General features: G+C 41.6%; 1 protein-coding gene across 9 annotated transcripts in view; it reads right to left on the bottom strand.

Annotated features, from left to right (window-relative positions):
• Positions 1 to 20,120, bottom strand: part of mtmr4 (myotubularin related protein 4) — a 176,186-nt gene that overhangs the window by 35,968 nt on the left and 120,098 nt on the right. For all 9 annotated transcript variants that reach the window (XR_013499101.1, XM_078225024.1, XM_078225028.1 and 6 more), the window contains 5 exons: positions 12,685 to 12,798; positions 7,776 to 7,960; positions 6,162 to 6,290; positions 3,188 to 3,299; positions 766 to 961 (listed from right to left, as the gene is read on the bottom strand). Coding sequence is in view for 8 of the 9 variants with exons in the window: in XM_078225024.1 (XP_078081150.1) it covers positions 766 to 961; positions 3,188 to 3,299; positions 6,162 to 6,290; positions 7,776 to 7,960; positions 12,685 to 12,798 (736 nt within the window). In the remaining variant the exon portion in view is untranslated. The remainder of the gene's footprint in view (positions 1 to 765; positions 962 to 3,187; positions 3,300 to 6,161; positions 6,291 to 7,775; positions 7,961 to 12,684; positions 12,799 to 20,120) is intronic.

Below are 20,120 nucleotides of genomic sequence, written 5' to 3'. Positions count from 1 at the left end.
ACCTGCCAAAACTGCATTCTCCATCTACAAGGACAAGGGCAGCAAATGCATGGGAACACTATAAATTCAAGTGTCCCTCTAAGCCATATGCCAATTTGACTTGAGACGATATGACCGTTCCATTACTGTTGTTGGGTCAAAATCCTGGAACTCCCTTCTTAACAGCAGTGTGTGTGTACTTAAACCACATGGATTGCTCCGATTCAAGGTAGCTCACCAACACGTTCCCAAGGGAAATTATGGATGGATAATAAATGCTGGCTTAGCCAGCAATAACCACATCCTGTGAAAGAAAAAATAATGATGTGGGCTTTAATTTCCATGTACCTTCACCACCTGCCTATGGGTCAGCTTTTGGACTTTTGTGTTAACCTTGCTTAGAATTCAGAAGAAATTATCAACAAGTGCTGAAGTCTAGGTTCCCAGTTAGTGCTCACTCACAAATTATTAAAATGAACTGAGGCATTGTATACTTCAGTTGTGTGTGATCCTCTTTTATATATTGCCTAATTTACTTTGTTTTGGTGAAATTAGAGAAGCTCTGGAAATGATCCTAAATACGCTGCCTTTCATTTCCAAGAGCTGACTCTTGCTCTTGGACAGAAAGGATGAAGACAACTTCTCCGATGGGTATCAAATATTCTATCTGAACAAGTTTGGATTATTTAAAGCCAGTTTAGAATGGTTTTAAATCATAGCACAAAACATTTAGTAACTTGCACCATAAACAAGTTGACATAGGTAAAATACAAGGTTTAATCATACCTCAATCGTCCTATAATAAGGGTCTAACAGAATCTTGGCCAGTGCGACTATCTGTGGAGTACGATCCCAGCCATCGGAGCAGTGTACGAGGACTGGCCTCCCTTCCCTGTCCACCACATTTGCAACCAGCATAGCTGCCTTCAACATCACAGATAAATGTTGTAACCACTTGGTGTTCTCCAAGGCTGAAAGCCAACTGTCAACAAAATACAAGGGAACACACCATTTATTTAAGTGCAAACAAAAAAATGGACACGGACACACACAGTGAACTGGTGGTGCATCTACTGCACAAAGAGAATTAGTGTGCACACATACACCACATAAACTGCTGCATATAGCGGAGTAAGAAGTTTAATAACACCAGGTTAAAGTCCAACAGGTTTATTTGGTAGCAAAAGCCACACAAGCTTTCGGAGCCCTAAGCCCCTTCTTCAGGTGAGTGGGAATTCTGTTCACAAACAGAGCTTATAAAGACACAGACTCAATTTACATGAATAATGGTTGGAATGCGAATACTTACAACTAATCAAGTCTTTAAGAAACGAAACAATGTGAGTGGAGAGAGCATCAAGACAGGCTAAAAAGATGTGTATTGTCTCCAGACAAGACAGCCAGTGAAACTCTGCAGGTCCACGCAACTGTGGGAGTTACAAATAGTGTGACATGAACCCAATATCCCGGTTGAGGCCGTCCTCGTGTGTGCGGAACTTGGCTATCAGTTTCTGCTCAGCGACTCTGCGCTGTCGTGTGTCGCGAAGGCCGCCTTGGAGAACGCTTACCCGAATATCAGAGGCTGAATGCCCGTGACCGCTGAAGTGCTCCTCAACAGGAAGAGAACAGTCTTGCCTGGTGATTGTCGAGCGGTGTTCATTCATCCGTTGTCGCAGCGTCTGCATAGTTTCCCCAATGTACCATGCCTCGGGACATCCTTTCTTGCAGCGTATCAGGTAGACAACGTTGGCCGAATTGCAAGAGTATGTACCGTGTACCTGGTGGATGGTGTTCTCATGTGAGATGATGGCATCTGTGTCGATGATCCGGCACGTCTTGCAGAGGTTGCTGTGGCAGGGTTGTGTGGTGTCATGGTCACTGTTCTCCTGAAGGCTGGGTAGTTTGCTGCGGACAATGGTCTGTTTGAGGTTGTGCGGTTGTTTGAAGGCAAGAAGTGGGGGTGTGGGGATGGCCTTGGCGAGATGTTCGTCTTCATCAATGACATGTTGAAGGCTCCGGAGGAGATGCTGTAGCTTCTCCGCTCCGGGGAAGTACTGGACAACGAAGGGTACTCTAAACACTGTGTCCCGTGTTTGTCTTCTGAGGAGGTCGGTGCGGTTTTTCGCTGTGGCGCGTTGGAACTGTTGATCAATGAGTCTAGCGCCATATCCTGTTCTTATGAGGGCATCTTTCAGCGTCTGGAGGTGTCTGTTGCGATCCTCCTCATCCGAGCAGATCCTGTGTAGACGCTGCGACAACGGATGAATGAACACCGCTCGACAATCACCAGGCAAGAGTGTTCTCTTCCTGTTGGGGAGCACTTCAGCGGTCACGGGCATTCGGCCTCTGATATTCGGGTAAGCGTTCTCCAAGGCGGCCTTCGCGACACACGACAGCGCAGAGTCGCTGAGCAGAAACTGATAGCCAAGTTCCGCACACACGAGGACGGCCTCAACCGGGATATTGGGTTCATGTCACACTATTTGTAACTCCCACAGTTGCGTGGACCTGCAGTTTCACTGGCTGTCTTGTCTGGAGACAATACACATCTTTTTAGCCTGTCTTGATGCTCTCTCCACTCACATTGTTTTGTTTCTTAAAGACTTGATTAGTTGTAAGTATTCGCATTCCAACCATTATTCATGTAAATTGAGTCTGTGTCTTTATAAGCTCTGTTTGTGAACAGAATTCCCACTCACCTGAAGAAGGGGCTTAGGGCTCCGAAAGCTTGTGTGGCTTTTGCTACCAAATAAACCTGTTGGACTTTAACCTGGTGTTGTTAAACTTCTTACTGTGTTTACCCCAGTCCAACGCCGGCATCTCCACAGCATATAACGGATACATCCATTTTCAATCCCCTGCAAACCAGTCACACTAAATTGCCCTCAACTGCCCACACTCTGGAATTGCATCCTTAAAATTTTCTTCCCTCCTACTCTCTCTCATCCTTTAAGACCTTTCTTCAACCATACTTTTTCTCTCTCCTCCTTTGGTTTACTATTCATTTTTCCTTCTCTCTGTGGGGCATTATTGCTTGATTACAAGGGTGTTATATAAATGTTAATTTTTGTTTTATATATACACTATTCAGCCAGCATACAGTTTGTACAATTGCACACACAATGGTTAAAGACTATGTTCACACAGCAAGTAGTGAGATTAACTCTGCCTCTGAAACAGTTTCCTACGTTGGAAGGACGGCACTCACTTTCCAGGATCTGGCATCTGACTGCAGACTGCACGGAGTGAATGGAAGCTATTCCTGATCGAATGGATATTCGCCATTCCCATAAACATCACTTCACAGTTTGGATAATACTCTGCAATAAACAAAGAATCAGCAAATCAGGATGGAGAAGTCAGGAATGTGTGTGGCACTGTCTACAATATTGAATTTTTAAACACTGCCTGTAATGGAAATTACTGCATAGACCAGACCTACGTCTACAGAAAAAGGCATCCAGCTAAGCCCTGATGCTTCAATAGATAACTGAGTCATACAGATTATTTGACCCTTAAGTTTGTATTTTCAAAAAGCCTACGGTCCCCACTTTTGCAGCATTCAATTGCCATTTGAATGTTTCCTCTCCTCGGATTAATTAGTATGTGAAGAAATTGTACCTCATATCAGTTCTAGACATGCCTTTAACTAACTTGCAATCTTAAACACACCCAAGAAGTTAGCATCTGATCACAATTTAAGACAAGCAGAATAATCATTAATTTCTATCACAACATCACAGCTGAGGTCCATCTTAATTCATCAAACCAGACCGACCCTATAGACTCTCCATTGCAGCATTCATTGGTTACTGAATTCCAATACCCTATCCAGGAGACCAGAATTTGATCATTCTGTGTGTGAAGAACACCTTTCGATATTAGCCTTAATTATTTTTAAACTGGTTTAACCTTATGGTCTATTATCCCACTCTCATCTTCGCATGTCATTTTAGGGGCTGCAATGTTACCCATGGATACAATTGTGCCAAACAAAAATCATGCATTTTAAAATAATACTTTTTTTTTCAAATTTCATTCACACCCTCAAGCCATACTAAAATCACAAATCCAATATAAACAAAAGTTACGTAATCTAACCAGGAACCCCCAAAATATTCAGTTTCTTATTTACGGCACTGAAGGAATTAAAAATTACACATTCAAACTTCTACTTTCTTTTACGAGACATGCTCAAATGAATAATTAAATTTACATTTAAACAACTTTACATAATACATTCTCACAAATGCAAAACACACAGGATATAGGTTTTAGATTTCATGTTTCAAACAGTGATCCCAGGAACCAGTCCTATGCACAACAAGACCTTATGGCACGGTGGTTAAATACACACAGGTGACGGACGACTTGAGCACATACAAAGAAACACATCAATAAGTGGGTAGCACAGTAGTTAGCACTGTTGCCTCTCAGCCCCAGGGACTCGGGTTCAATTTCGGCCTTGGGTCACTGTGGAGTTTGTATGTTCTCCCAGTGCCTGCGTGTTTCTCCTCTGGGTGCTCCAGTTTCCTCCCACAGTCCAAAGATACGCCAGTTAGGTTGATTGGCCATGCTAAATTGCCCTTCAGTGAGTGTCCAAATGTGCATAGATTAGGTTGATTAGCAGCGTAAATACATGCTGTTACGGGGATAGGGCCTGGGTTACATGCTCTTGTCGGAGAGTCGGTGCAAACTTGATGGGCTGAATGGCCTCCTTCTACACTGTAGAGATTCTATGATTATGGGACCCTGTAACAGCCATCTTCTTTATTAAGTTGATCTTTTTCTACACCTGGGCTTTGACTGTAACACTATATTCTGCACCCTCTCCTTTCCTCCTCCCCTATGTATTCTGAATGGTATGCTTGGTTTGTATAGCGTGCAAGAAACAATTTTTCACTGTATACGTGACAAAAATAAATTAAATCTGTCCGGTCACTGTATTGTTGGCTGATGAGCACGTAGGTTCTGCAAAACCATGTTTTCTGAATGTAAGCTGCCCTCTTAAACAGCTTACATAAGTCTTTCAAAGAGGAGTGCTGAGAACTTGTAAATATTTTCAGGGATTTTTTTCAGTTTGAAAATCACACTGATAGGTGCTTCATTGCTGAATATTTGAAATTTAAGTAAGCTGCATGTGCAGGATGCTGACTGAGGATGCTCCAGGAACAGCAGGAAGTGGGACTCTGAACCTCAACTATTGTTAGCTGTAGCTTGAATGTGTCATCTGCTAATCTGCTCTCTAGACTCAATGGTACTCTGAAGAACCCACTGCCGCTTTCATTGTGTCTCCCTGCAGATGGTTGACCAGAATATTTCCTTCTGTAGTGAGACACATGCTGTGTTCCTGAAAAATCACAAACTTAAGTGAATCATAGGAGTCAATGTTAAAGCCGGAGTTAGGTTCCTTCGGATATTTCTTGCCTGGAAAACAATGTACAAGTTAAAATACTGTAGCATACTTGTATCCTATCGTAGAATTCCTACAGTGCAGAAGGAGGCTATTCAGTCCATTGAGCCTGCATCGAAAGCAGTCCCATCCAGGCCGTATCCACATGTATTTGCCCTGTTAGCCCCCCGAGACTAAGGATCAATTTAGCATACGCAATTAACTTAAGCCGCACATATTCAGACTACAGTGCACCAGGAGGAAACCCACACAGACATGGGGAGAACATGCAAATGTGAGGAAGCACTGCTAACCGCTGTGCCTGTGCATTCCTAGGCCCCATCTAGTTGCAGACATTGTTCAATGCAGGTGGCAGATAAAGTCCCAGAACTGCCTGTGCCCGAGTTCGGAATGGGAGCCAGGAGAGAAACAACTGAAGAACATACACCAGGGACCACAGTAAGGGTGGGAGTGAGGGGAACGGCTAAGGGCAGGAGCAGAAGCAATGCAGGAAATGTCATGTGAGCAGGCAGGCCATAAAAGAGGAAGTCTGTGACAAGCTGCATTAAAGTGAAACTGCAACGTTAAATGGATACACTGACACTAATGTTAAAGTGAAGCAATGTTAATAAGTCAATGTTAAGTAAACAGAGATCCGACTATACATAAACTTTCCTTCCATAAACCACTGCATCAGTATTTATCTACTAACAGGCCAGAGAACTAACTACTGAGATGCAATTCTAACTCAGACTCAGGAGCACATACTGTGCCAGTGTGTAATGCATACCTTCACACTCACAACCTCCACCTTTTGCTCGGTTGGCTACAGCTGCAGTGTATGATCTTGCATCCAAAATAAGTAACTTCTGTGGTGTCCCTCCGCCCTCTGCCATAGACCCTGAGGTTATGGATGAATCTAGAACAAGAGATTGTTACATATTAGTTTCTAACTTTATTGTGGCGAGCAGCTTGATCCTTAATGGATTGTGACATCAGCTACTTTTCTAACATTCACCCACAGAAACATTTACAAAAAATATAGACATTTGTGAGGAGGCAAAATTGTGGCAGGCCAGCACAGACACCTGCTGCTGTGACTGCATACCCCAAATCGAGTTGACGTGGTTATTTAAATATTTTTGGAAGATTTCCCTTCCTGCTACAGGAGTGCATCAGAGACACTTGTCCCACTGAAGTAGTTGAATTCAGAGCAGCACAATGGTATTCCAGGTCAAAGACTGAAAGCTAAAAAGTAATTTCAATCACCACAGTAAACACATCAACATCAATCTTCAGCAATCAATCTTTTGGGAATTAATAACTTTTGGGTTCTTTACTGTAGGGATCTCACAAGGCTAAGAACAAAACTGCTCTCAGCATGGGTGGGTACTTCATGACCTCATGGCGTTGTCCATGAATGCCATTGAAGCTGGTTGAAGACATATGGGAAAAATAATTCCAACTGATGTGCAATTTCAGGCAGTTTTCACCTGGGGCACAAACCTGATGTATTTGGGTTCTGCCCCCATGTGCTGCTTCTTCCAGAAATGCACTGGAGTTCCATTCACTGGCATTCCAAACCTTTTTTCTCTTCACATGATCAAGCTGCCGACGTTTCCTCAATTCTTGTTGATAACAAACTATGTATCAGATATGATTGGTTGTAAGGAGCTAGAAGGAAGGGGCTTGGACTGCAGGCTTATTCCAGGTCATTAACTTTTCAGATCTGATCAAGCTGGTGGTAGCTGACTGCTTCAGCTATCCCTCCCTTCCTGCAACAACATACCTACATTATACTCAGTGATGTCGCTGGAACATATTCTGCATCGTAGGAGACAATGAGCGTCAAGGTGTATTCCATCAGTAAACAGCATCGTTCTCTGGTGTAACAAATCTCCAACCCACCGTCTCCACTTCCTTTCTTTGCATTTAAAAAAAATTCCCTTCTTTAAGATTTCCTATTCCTCTTCACTCAGTCGATGGAGAGCGAGAAGACCTTTGAGGCCTCCCCTCTATTGTAGCTGCCCACCAAACTTTAAAGCAAACAGCCCAGCTTTGGGGCCAAAACCAATGCTGCATGTGCAGTCATTCACTTTGCATCCCTATCCTCAAGTGCGAGGGGATAAAAAAAATCAAGTTTCAATTCCTTTTCAATATATAACACCTACTGGGAGATGTATGTGTGAACATTGCCAAGAATAAGAATGAGTTTTGGCTGTGACGTCTCTACAGATCGTTTAGGTTCTGTTTAATAACAATAGGCGAGGTGATGAAAGGCATTTGTGATATATTCCAGCATGAAGCAATAGCCTGAAGAGAGGAAATACAAAGCACCCTGACCATTAACAGCTCTCGAGTTTCTCAATTAGGTAGAAGGGAAATTTCTGCTCTGCAGCCTCACCAAAGTCCGTGTCGGACAGATAAGTTCCCTCATTTGTGCTCTTTCCACTCGGTTTGATTCCTCGATCTAAGATACAGGCTTTAGCAATGGATGTCACCAGATATTCATCATCTGCGTTCCTCCAGCCCCACCAGCTGATTTCTGGCTGACTACAGCGTGATATCACAGCACCATTTCGCAGATGTCTGTAGAAAATAACACCATTACTTAGTGCAGACATTGGAATAGAGTCCAAGTATTTCAGTGCATTTTGATTCCTAATATTCAAAACTGTAGGGTTCAGTTAAATGTCACCCATGCAATCACTGTGAGCTCTCGAGCCAACACAGTGGAGACAAAATACACGATGCTGCATTAAAGTGATGTATCCTGGTTGATGATAATAGCACTCCCCTTGTGGCTTTTAGAACAGAATTCAGAAACTGGTAGCTGTCTGAGATTATAAGGACATGATGTAGAGATGCCGGCGTTGGACTGGGGTAAACACAGTAAGAGTTTAACAGTTTTAAGAGTTTTAACAGGTTTAAACCTTTTGGACTTTAACCTGGTGTTGTTAAAACTCTTACTGTATTATAAGGACATACAGGGTACTGATATTACTACTTGCACATCTGAGTGTAGACCCTTGCTTCAGGAGTGAGCACTGAATAGCTGTGTGCACAAGCAGTCTACAATTTCTTGCTCATTTATTTTAATGGATGGAAAATCATGGTCTGAAAATAGGAAACTTGCCCTCAAGTTTTGATACGTCAGAATTACCCATCTACACAAACATTTCTTCTAAGCCATTTGTTTCTTTGCTCTTTTAAAAAAAAATTCACTCCCTCCCCCCCACTCAATAGAATCATTTACTGTGGCACTGTTACACAGATGTCTGTCAGCCTCTGGTAGTGTGCCTAAGTGGCCATTCTTAACGAATGAGCATAGATCTGCCTATGAGCGATCAAATTCACGAAAAGCGAATGTTTGAAGCACATTAGTTGCAAAGCAGTGAAGTGCAATAAAAACACCTAAAGCAAGTGTTGCCCTGCTGGCAAAAATCACTGAAATTAAATGGTGTTGATTAATCCTTCTGAGTACTTAGAGCCTTTAGGAACTATCAAGTTTGTCAACACCAGAAATGTTTTTTTTTTAAAAACAGCTTTTATATGTAGATGGGATAAGACATCACAGCCAAGCACCAGGGTCACTGGATAACACTCTGCTGCAGAACCTTTTTATCCCCTCTAACTCAGCGAGACTGAGGTCAAGTGTGGTGTAAAACTGAACCTACAGAGATCAGGATTTAGACTCATTATTATACAATGCCCTTTCATCTCAGCTGGCTTGGAAAGTCTGCTCTCATACACGTTCCTGCACAACCCCCACTTCAGCATTCTCTCCCATCCTCTTTCGGCTTTTTCCGTTTCACAGGGTCACAACAAAGCAGGTCAATCACCCTTCATATCAACTATCATTTTAGAGGGGGTTTTATAGCCGGACACACTTCCTGCCACTAGCCCTTTCCATTTATTCACACTGGGCACTGCTGTGATCTCCTGTAGCCACCAACTCAAGTGGGAATCAAATCCAGGGCTACCAACTGTGCCACTCAGGCTCTTGCCTCACTTCAGTATTCTACCCGGATAAAACATTCTGCACTGCAAAAATAACTCTTTATGGGAAGCTTTTCATGAGAATTCAGCATTGTAATAACTTTCTGCAGGATCATATTTCTTGTACAGAAGCTGATGCTTATTAGTATTCTCAATGATATAATAAAGTGGATAACTCTCCCAATACAGATACTGTATTGGGAGATCAGCTTTCGTGTCATGGTAATAGCTTCAGGACATGGATAGTGTGGAGATGTACTGAACAGGCTGTGTTTAGTGGAATGCAGCTCATGCTCAATATTTACACTGCAGAAGGCCACGTACAGAGAGATCAGCAAAAACAAGGTGAATTAAAATGACAGGCCACTGGAAATTTGGGGTCATACTTGCAGACTCATTGGAGGTATTCTGCAAAGCAGTCATCCAATCTGCATTTGGTCTCCCCAGCATAAAGCAGCAAATACACACTAAGACTAACTTGAAAGTAGTACATTTAAATCACTGTTTTTCTTCTTCACCTGTTCACTCCAACATTCTTTGAGCAGAACATTTATGGTATTCAGTTATCCAATGTTTAGTTATATAGTCTGGTAATTCCCTGGCAACAGGTGTTAGGCTAACTGGCTTACAAATCCCTGCTGCCCCTCTCTCACCTTTCTTAAATAGCAGAGTAACATACGCCATTTTCCAATCTAAAAGTTGCTGAAGCGAGGGAACTTTGGAAGATTATAGTTCAGGCACTGACAATATTCCTTTGAAGCCTTGGGATGGAAACCATCTGGTCCTGAGGAGGTCACACATTAGTGCCTTTATTTTCTTTATTACTGTTATTTTGTTTACGTTAATTTAGGGGAGTCCCTGATCCAATATTAATTTCTTCGGGATTTCTGGCATGCTAACCTTTTTGTCTACTGTAAAAACCGACACAAACGTCAGTGGTAGGGAAACTATTGGAGGAAATCTCACTTGGAGAGGCAAGGCTTGATCAGGGATAGTCAGCGTGGCTTTGTCAGAAGGACGTCGTGCCTAACAAATTTGACTGAATTTTTTGAGGAGTTATCAGGTGTGTAGATGAGGGTAGTGCAGTTGATGTAGTTTATATGGATTTCAGCAAAGCTTTTGACCAGGGTCGCACATGGGAGACTTGCAAAGAAGCTAAATGCACATGGGATACAGGGCAATTTGAAAAGTGGATTCAAAATTGGCTCAGTTGTAAGAGACAGACAGTGATGACAGAAGGCTGTTTTAGTGACTGGAAGCCAGTGTCCAGTGGCATGCCACAGGGATCTATGTTGGGTCCCCTACTATTTGTCATTTATATAAACGATATTGATGACTATATGGGGGTAGGATTAGTAAGCTGCGGATGACACAAAGATTGGCCAGGTGGTTAACAGTGAGGCTAAGTGTCTTGGGATACAAGATGATGTTACAGAAACTATGCCAGACACACCAGAAATTCACCATCTTCTGACATGTGCTAGTTTGTTTATTCCAATCTATATGAAAGTTAAAGTCCCTAACATAAAGCATTCTACCTTTGCTGAAAGTTATCTAATCTCTGGATTTATACTACCTACCACTTCACAACTGCCACCAGGACTATACACACCTCCCTAAAATGTCACAACTCCTCTTCTACTTCTCAATTCCACCCATAAAATCTCCACTGTCTGCTTAATTCTCATTATATCCTTTCATCATTGAAGTAATCTCATCCTTACTGCTCCTCCTCTACCCTTTTCTATCTTTCCAGTAGTGGCTGATACGTATAATTCACAGTACTGACCGTCTTCATGGATCTCGTTCATGGCCACCATGTTATAGCCTCCACGTTGAATTTGTGCCTGCAATTTATTCACTTTGTTCCTCTTACTACCTGCATGCACATAAGACATTTTTGGGAGCCACACATCATAACCTGTTTTTCTACTCTCTTCCTTTTAATTCATTTTTGAACTATTGTCTAGACTACCTTTTCCACCGGAGCCCCCCTACCCAGTACTGCTACCCATGTCCCGTGAAATGGAATTTTTCCAAACCATTCCTTCAGCCATGTGTTCAAAGAGTCCACTTGTCCCTATGCCAATTTACATGTATGCAGTAATAATCCATTGATTATAACCCTGGAGGTTCTATTCTTTAATTTAGTTCCTAGCTCCTGGTGTACTTCAAACAGGGCTTCTTCTCTATGTTATTGGTACCAATTTGGATCACAATGACGAAGTCACCACCCCCATCTCTCTGATATCATTCGAAACAGATTTAAGATGTCCTTCACCCTGGCACTAAATAGGCAACTTATCAGGGAGATCTCAATCCTTCTTACAAAAGATGCTATGTCGTCCTAATTACTGAACGCCAGAAACTACCATGTTACACTTTTTCCTTGTCCTCTATTCTTTGTACAGCCTCCTGCGCCAAGGTGCTGTGGTCAGCACTCTGGCAAAACCTTTCAACAGTCCTTATCTTCACAGGTAGCACTGCATCTGTTGAATAGGATCAAAGGTCACACCAACCCCTAGTTTAGAAACTGTGAGGGTGCGATGTTATCTGCCGTTCACGCTACGCTCCCGCTGTAGCAAGGTCAGAGAATTTGATGGCCAGAGAAATCTCTGTTCACTGCAGCGGGATGTGAAAATCCCGCTGGTGTGAACGGTCATAAGATTCCGGCCTACAATCCTAAGAAATATATTGGCATCATGTACATGCAAGTAATGACTCTTAAGAATTATGATTCTATAACTGAACATAGTACAGTAGCAGGGAAATTAATAAGCTGTTACTTTCGTTTGAGAACAGTTCATAGAATCCCTACAGTACAGAAGGAGTCCATTCGGCCCACTGAGTCTGTATGGAATACAATCCCACCCAGGCCCTATTCCCGTAACCCTCATTCACCCTGCTAATCCCCCTGACACTAGGGTAAAATTAACATGGCCAATCAACCTAACCAGCACATTTTTGTACTATTTGCTGAGGAAAGACATGTTGGCTTAGGACACCTGGAGAACTCACTGTTCTTCGGCTACAATTAAATATTTGACTTGTTATCTAGAGCCTAAATATTTTCTCGCTCCTTCTGAACAAACTATGCTAAACTGTATTAATGACCTGCAATGCTCACAAGGAAATAAAATGTCAATATTTAAATTTAATTATCCATTTTCAGTCAACAAATGGAGTTCATTAAGAATGTGGTATTGCACATGGCAGGAAACCATCTTATTCGGTTGTTTTCGAACACAAAAATCTCCAGGAGGAATTCTGCACAGAGACTGAAGAAATCCATAATTAAAATTTAAGAACTTCACCTGTAAACGACCACAGGAATTCTTTTCCAAGATCTGAAGGTCCCTACACTCTCCAATTCTTTATCTGTGATCCACACTGGGACAAGCAGCTTTTGGGGGTAACTAGCACACAACCTGCAAGGAAAAATGTAATGAGTAATTAAAAATTTGTGTTTAGTCTGACACCACCTTATACTTGTGATACTGGCAATAAGGAGTCAATATGAAGGCACAAAGCAACTTCACAATGCAGATGTTAACAATAACTGGTAAACCCCATCCAAGACCTTACAATTAAATTGCAGGCAGCAGTGTACTGCATGCGCCACAATTTCAGAGCCAATCCATACATTATATTACACAAAAATACAGTTTTAGCACTGCATTGATATATTTCACTGCATTCACTTTGCAGCCCCAGATCCTCACCTGTATGGCATATTTCACACATACCAGTTCAAATACATTGGAATCCCAGTGTCCCAGGGCAAACATTATATCAGCCATATCTGTCAAGTCCAGGGCACCATGTGCAGACATATTACAGAAGCAATGTCTCCCAGTATAAATAGTCTATGCATATGTATATAATATGTATGAGCTCTCAGGGCCACTAACATATACAGTCTAGTATGCAAATATTCTAATTCCATGGCTCATGTGTGCATTATATTACACATGCCATTATATTTTATACAGCAATAATTCCATGTGTATATGCAGTGGTAAGTTGCCACATGCATGCACATTGTATTATACTGAGGCAGTGATTCTAGCAGTCCCTCATGCATACATATTATACATACAAAAATCATGAGTGCGCGTATGTGTTTGCACATGAGAATATTTAATGAAAAAACACTCGTCTGAATTGGTGTACATATCATATAATACATATTACTTTGGCTCAGAGTTCCTTTATGTGCACATTGGGGCATATTTGCTGTAAAAAGTTGCTGCGAAAGATCCAGGTGACCAGCAGCTTGTGTTGACCAAGAGATTCCCTATGAATTGCAAAGCACCTAAGCTGTTGGGACAAAATGCGTCACTCTGCTATTAGCTTTTTAAAACAGCATCATCTTTAATTTCCCCATGAGTTTCATGAAGTTACTATATTTGCACACTTAATATATATTTAACTCAGCCCAAAGTTTAAGACCAGCAAATAATCGTCTAGACACTCTTACTGATCTGATAATTGCTAGTTACTGCCAATTATCCTCTCCGGCTCAGCAAGTGTACAATTTAAACTCAGTGGGTAGTGAATTGTTGGTGGAGATTTTAAAAACATTAAAAATTACTTTCCCTTTCCTTTGTCTCTTTTTTCAAAATCCTCTTATTGTAATCCAATTTTTCTCAATTTCTTATTCTGTACATGACTTTTGAATTCACACACTAATTCATCTTCCTTTCTTTATTTCTCAATCCTTAAATCTCAGTGTTTGAGATACAATGTTCCATTGTTCACTAACGTCTCAGATGCCCTGTTGTCCTCAATGCATTATTATTAACTCATACTTCCAGAAATTTACAGGACAGAAAATTTCTGAGCTTAAAGGTGAATTGAAAGGTTTTAATGAATTGGGAACAATGCATTATGCCCTACTCTTGCAAATTCCAGCACAGGCTGCAGTTCAGAAGTCTAATGTGTACATATTTCTCACATAGTTACTCCAGTGTCACTTGCGTAAATTTCATGTTGGCAGCTTCAGTAGGGATATGCTGTATTCATCAGCCATCCTTCTGAACTCGTGACAGGGAACCTCAATTGGAAGGGTGATTTCCAAAAATAGGACCGCTCTTTCACCATTCTACATCTAATTCTCAAGAACATTTAATATGTACATACAAACAGAAGTAGGCCTTTCAGCCACTCAATTAGTTCCATTCAATTAGATTATGGGTGATCCATATCTCAATTTCATTTACACATTTTGGTTCCATATCGCTTAATACCATTGTCCAACAAAAATCTATTAACCTTATTTCTACAAAATGAACAGTGCTTGCACTGTCCAGCCAATACTCAGTAACTTATATGGTGAGGCACAGGGAACTGTAGGGAGTGAGGTGAAGGCGATATTTAACAAGGTGGGGCATTTAACAAGGTGGGGCTGTGGTGCGGGGAACTTTAGGGAGCAGGAACGTGTGAAGTAGCAAACATGGGGGAGCAAGATGTAAAATGTATTTGCAGAGGATGCAGCAGGGAACAGTGCAAAATTGACCACGGGAACAGGGAAAAGCCATCCAGTCCCAAGCCTATTCTGCATTCCAACCAAATCATTTACCTGCCATGATTCTGGAATTCGTAATAACGTGAAGCCTGAAATATCAACAGCTTTGTGGGGAAGAGTAATCCAGACTTTCACCACACTTGTGTGTGCAGATGTGTTTCCTGACAGTACCCCTGAACAACCTAGTTCTATTTTTTAAGGTAACACCACTCCCCCCCCCCCCCCCCCCCCATCAGAGGAAGTAGTTCCTTTATCCCATCTAATCCTTTAATCCTCTTAAACACCTCACTTACATCACCCCAAGTCTTGCAAGGAGTACAAATCTAGTCCATCCAACATCTCAACATAATTTGATCCTTTAGCCCCAGTACCATTCTACAAAAAAAAATCTAAAGTCAGAATAATGATAATCAATGTATTTATAAACCATATAATCATAGAATAACTACAGCGCAGAAGGAGGCCATTCAGCCCATTAAGCCTGCACCGACAACAATCCCACACAGGCCCTATCTTCGTAACCCCACATATCTACTCCACTAATCCCCCTGACACTACGGGGCAATTTAGTACTGCCAATCAACCTAATCTGCACATCTTTGGCGTGTAGGAGGAAACCGGAGTACCCGGAAGAAACTCATGCAGACACAGGGAGAAGGTGCAAACTCCACACAGACAGTGACCCGAGGTCCGTGTCGCTGTGCCACCATGCTGCCCTTATGCTGCATAAGAATGCATTAAAAGGACTTTTGTTACTGATATTGGAATATATTTCAAGGCTATTCAGTTGCAAAAATTAACTTGTAATTAAAGTTGGGAAATACATTCAAAAGTCAGGTGAGCAGGGTTTTTAATCCCAAACAGAATACAATTTCACTAATAGCCCATACACCACTTGAATGAAATCCAAGAATGTTTGGACCCTGATCTTCACATATGCAAATATATGAACTGATCAAATTCCAGCTTACTCAATGGGATGAACATACAAAATACACAAGCACTTTCTAAGACCAATCAATCTCACCCATTTGAATCATTGCAATAGAATTTATGCCATTGACTCTTCTAGCAAATATGATGCTGCAAGTTATAAATTTAATGTTCATTGTGATTGCCTAGTTATGTATATTGAAGACATTTTTCAATTTCTTGGTGGGGTAAACAGCCAGTACTATAAATATTGAAGAACAACTCAATTTCGCAGTATCGTGGAGGAGCAACCTCAGTTTAAAAACTTAAAACAGGAGTAACAAACAACATAATAAACAATGAGCTTTTGGATTACATTAACCTCACCAGAGGTTGCTCTCATTCACCTAAATGTTTGCGACATGTTTCTTGAAATGAATTTGTTCAGAAGTTACTGAATCTCTTGGCATTACAATCATGGAGTGTGAAGATGGATATTATCGTTTTTAATATTTTTGGGAAAATGATGGTATTCTGTAAAGAAGGCTGTGTGTCTGTACATGATTTAATAAGCTGGGGGAAGGTTAATAGAAATAGTTTGTCTGAGAGTGTTAAAGATAAAAGGGCAAGGCTAGGATGTATGCATATGTAATGAGAAGCTATGGGAAAGTTGGATTTACATGAAAACGTGGACAAAGAGATGAAGATATATGAAACAAAGTGGGTAAATGTTACTTTGACTATTTGCGAACACCAACATGGACTGGGTTGATCAAACAGCCAGTTTCCATGTTGTAATTTCTATACACGAGTATCTTACAACATACAAGTTGGTCCATCTGCAGCTTCACAGGAATTTTATTGAACGATAGAACAATAGTAATTAGAGATAACTGAAACAGGAACAAAATACTTCATAAAGTTCGGCCAGCTGTTACTAAGGATGTGACAGAAGATGTAGCAGAGTGCAACAGAGTCGGAGCTCTCTCTGTCTGAGCAGCTCAATTTCAAATGAAGAATTAAGAGCACCAGATAAAGAACAGTTTGTGTAGCACTCTACAAACTGGAAGATGTGACGTGTGAGATTCTACTGCAAATATGCCATATAAACATCTTACAAGATTACAGAATGTACATAGTAACAATTCGCTCAAATTAAAATAGAAATATGAATAACGTGTGTTTTTTTGAACAGTACCTGCCACACCTACATAATGCCTGACAAGATGATTATGGTACTATCCAATCTTGCTGGTCTTTCATTTATACCAAATTGAGAAGCAAGAAATGGATTTTATTGCACGTTTCCAAATACAGCCATAGTCAGAAAAGAGCGGAGCCACTATGCAAATACCACACAGCCAAATAAGTGCAAAGACATTATAGAGACATAATATAATTGTACTAGTTAAGGATCATCATGCACATCTTCAGAGTCAGTGCAGATTCGTTGGGCCAAATGGCCTCCTTCTACACTGTAGGGATTCTATGGGATACTACATAGTCAGAGTAAGGTGGTGCCATAACATAGATATCGCACAACTGAAGGTCAGACATAAATACTGCAGAGCCAGAGATTTCAAAGTAGGGGAAAAAGAAAATCACTGCATTGATGTTATACTGCTAGAGAGCAGACCAGAACAGTCACTTTCTATGAACACTGCACAACTAAAGATCAGTGTTATGAATATGGATATTGCTCATCTAGAGAAAGAAAGTGTCACTCACAGATCTTGCAGCACTAATATGTATTCACTAATTAAAATCTAGCCACTCAGAAGGGCTTGCAACTTTCTAGCATGACAGCTTCTAAAGATGTTTAAAGTATCGACTTCAATATCTGTATAATATTTAGGTACTAACATACTTTTACAGCAGTACAGCATGTGTACATACCTCCAGTTCTACAGTTTTTATGCACCACAAATTCTGACCCCTGCTGCAACTGCAGTGTACGTTTTATCTTTCCTGGTACTTAGCAAATACTATATTTTACTTTTATACTCGTTAATGTAAAACTTTATTACTTGTATCTGTTCACGAATATCTGTCCAATTGCACTGTGTAAAATGTTGTCACATTCACACACTTCCAACAACCACCAATCTGAAGTAACCACTCCAAAGCTTACTGAAGTAGCCACTGATCCAAGTTTCAGGGTATAATGGCTGATGATTGACATTGCTTTTCTTATGAAGGTTTCTTCCTTTCTGCTTTAACACAGAAGTTCAGTGACCTATGGCAATTGCATTGGCTTGTCTGGTATTACAGGAATATGTACATGTAATATCACTCATGTACAAGGGCACTATGAAATGTGCACACTGTTGCAGAATTTTCTCTTGCTGGCAAGTGAGGTCCTCCTGAAATGATCTGACTTTGCAAAACAGAGAGCTCTTTACAGGCTGCTTGTTGGCAGAGTTAAGAAGTACTACCTCATTCAGGCACTGAGCACTCTGAATTAATTCACCTTTTACTTTATTTAGTGACATCCCAACTGCAATCAGCAAGTAATGCTAGTGTGCATGCCCATCTAATGGGTGAAAGATCATGCTGTCATTCAGAGAGATTTAACAAATACCAAATGGTCGAAGACCACAGAATTATGGAATAACAGAATTGTTACTGTGCAGAAGGAGGCCATTCAGCCTGTTGTGTCCACACCAGCTCTCTGAATGAGCAATTCACTTAGCAATTTTAAATGCTGCTACTTAAAAAATAGGGATCAGTTTAGCTCAGTTGGCTGAACAGCTGGTTGGTGATGCAGAGCAATGGGTTCAATTCCTGTACTGGCTGAGGTTATTCATGAAGGCCCACCTTCTTAACCTTGCCTGAGGTGTGGTGATCCTCAGGTTAAATCACGCTACCTCTTGAGCTTGTGATTATGGCGACTTTACCCTTTTACTTAAAAATCACTATTTATCCAAAAAGGTATTTACAATTTCGCAACATTCCAAAGTGTTTTACAGCAAATGAAGTACTTTTGGAGTATAGTCTCTGTTGCGATGCAGAATACGTGGCAACTAATTTGTGCACAGTGAGGTTCACAACTAACTATGTGATAACGGTGAGATAATCTATATTACTGATGTTCACAGAGTGATAAATATTGGTTAGGATCCCATGCTCTTCTTTGAAGCAGTCCCAAGGAATCCTTTACACAAATCTAAACAAAAGATAGGTCTTCAATATGAAATCTTTCTCAAAAGATGGCAGCTCCAACAGAACAGCATTCCCTCAGTACTGCACTGGACTGTCACGCAAGATATTGTGCTCAAGTTGCTGGATTGGAACTTGAGCTCTCAGACTTGCATCTGATTCAGAAGATGTCATCAGCTGAGCTACAGCTGATTCCTAAAAAATAGCGAGTCAACGACCCAGTCCCTATTGCTCTCTGTGGAAGACAATTCCAAAGGCTAATGACCTTCAAAGAAAAATTCTCCTGTCCCATCTTGAATGGGAGATTCCTTAATCTTAAGCTGTACCCCTCTAGTTCTAAATTCCCACAAAAAGGAAAACAACGTCTCAACATCTATTCTGTCAAGCTCCCTCATAATCTTTTTAGGAGCTCAGGAATGTAGGCCATTCAGCCTTTTAGGCCTGCTCCACCATTCAATGAGATCATGGCTGATTTGGTTGTGGTCTCAGCTCCACTTTCCTGTCTGCCCCCCCCCCCCCCCCCCCCACCCCTCCCACATAACCCTGGATTCTCTTGCTGAACAACAATCAGTCCAACACTGCTTTGAATAAATTCATAGACCCAACCTCCACTACTTTCTAAGACAATTCCACACACCAACGACCCTTTGGGGAGAAAATATTTCTCATCTGTCTTAAAAGCGACAGCTCTTGGGAGGAGGGATGGGGATATTCACCAGCCCTGTTCGCTGTTGGCGGGAATCCTGACATCCCGCCAAATGGGGCATTGAGACTAAATTGGGATTCCCGATGGGCGGTAAATCCGCGCCATTCACCCAGCCAGCCCTGATCAGAATGATCATGCAAATCCAGTGATTTGCATTTCATTAGCAGGCTGGACAGCCCGTTCAGCAGGTTCCTGCAATGCACACACCTCTGCAGCAGGAAATGCACCGAGTGGTCTTTGGTGATGGTCCTGACATTTGTGGACCTGGCACAGTGGATCCAGAGTGGGCTCAAGGAGGTAAGTGCAGTGCCTATGTGTCCCTCTGACACTTCCAGGGTGCCGAGGGAGGGATCCCCAAGGATCCTGAGGGTTGGGTGGGCTCAGGTTGGGGCAAGGGGTTTACCGTACCACTCTCCCGCAGTATGGGGGTATCGTAGCTGGACTGC

Source organism: Mustelus asterias, chromosome 12 (assembly GCF_964213995.1).
Source record: "Mustelus asterias chromosome 12, sMusAst1.hap1.1, whole genome shotgun sequence".
In the NCBI taxonomy this organism is placed as follows: Eukaryota; Metazoa; Chordata; class Chondrichthyes; order Carcharhiniformes; family Triakidae; genus Mustelus; species Mustelus asterias.
The sequence above is the reverse complement of the archived record's forward strand: the minus strand, read 5'-3'. Positions and strand labels throughout refer to the sequence as shown.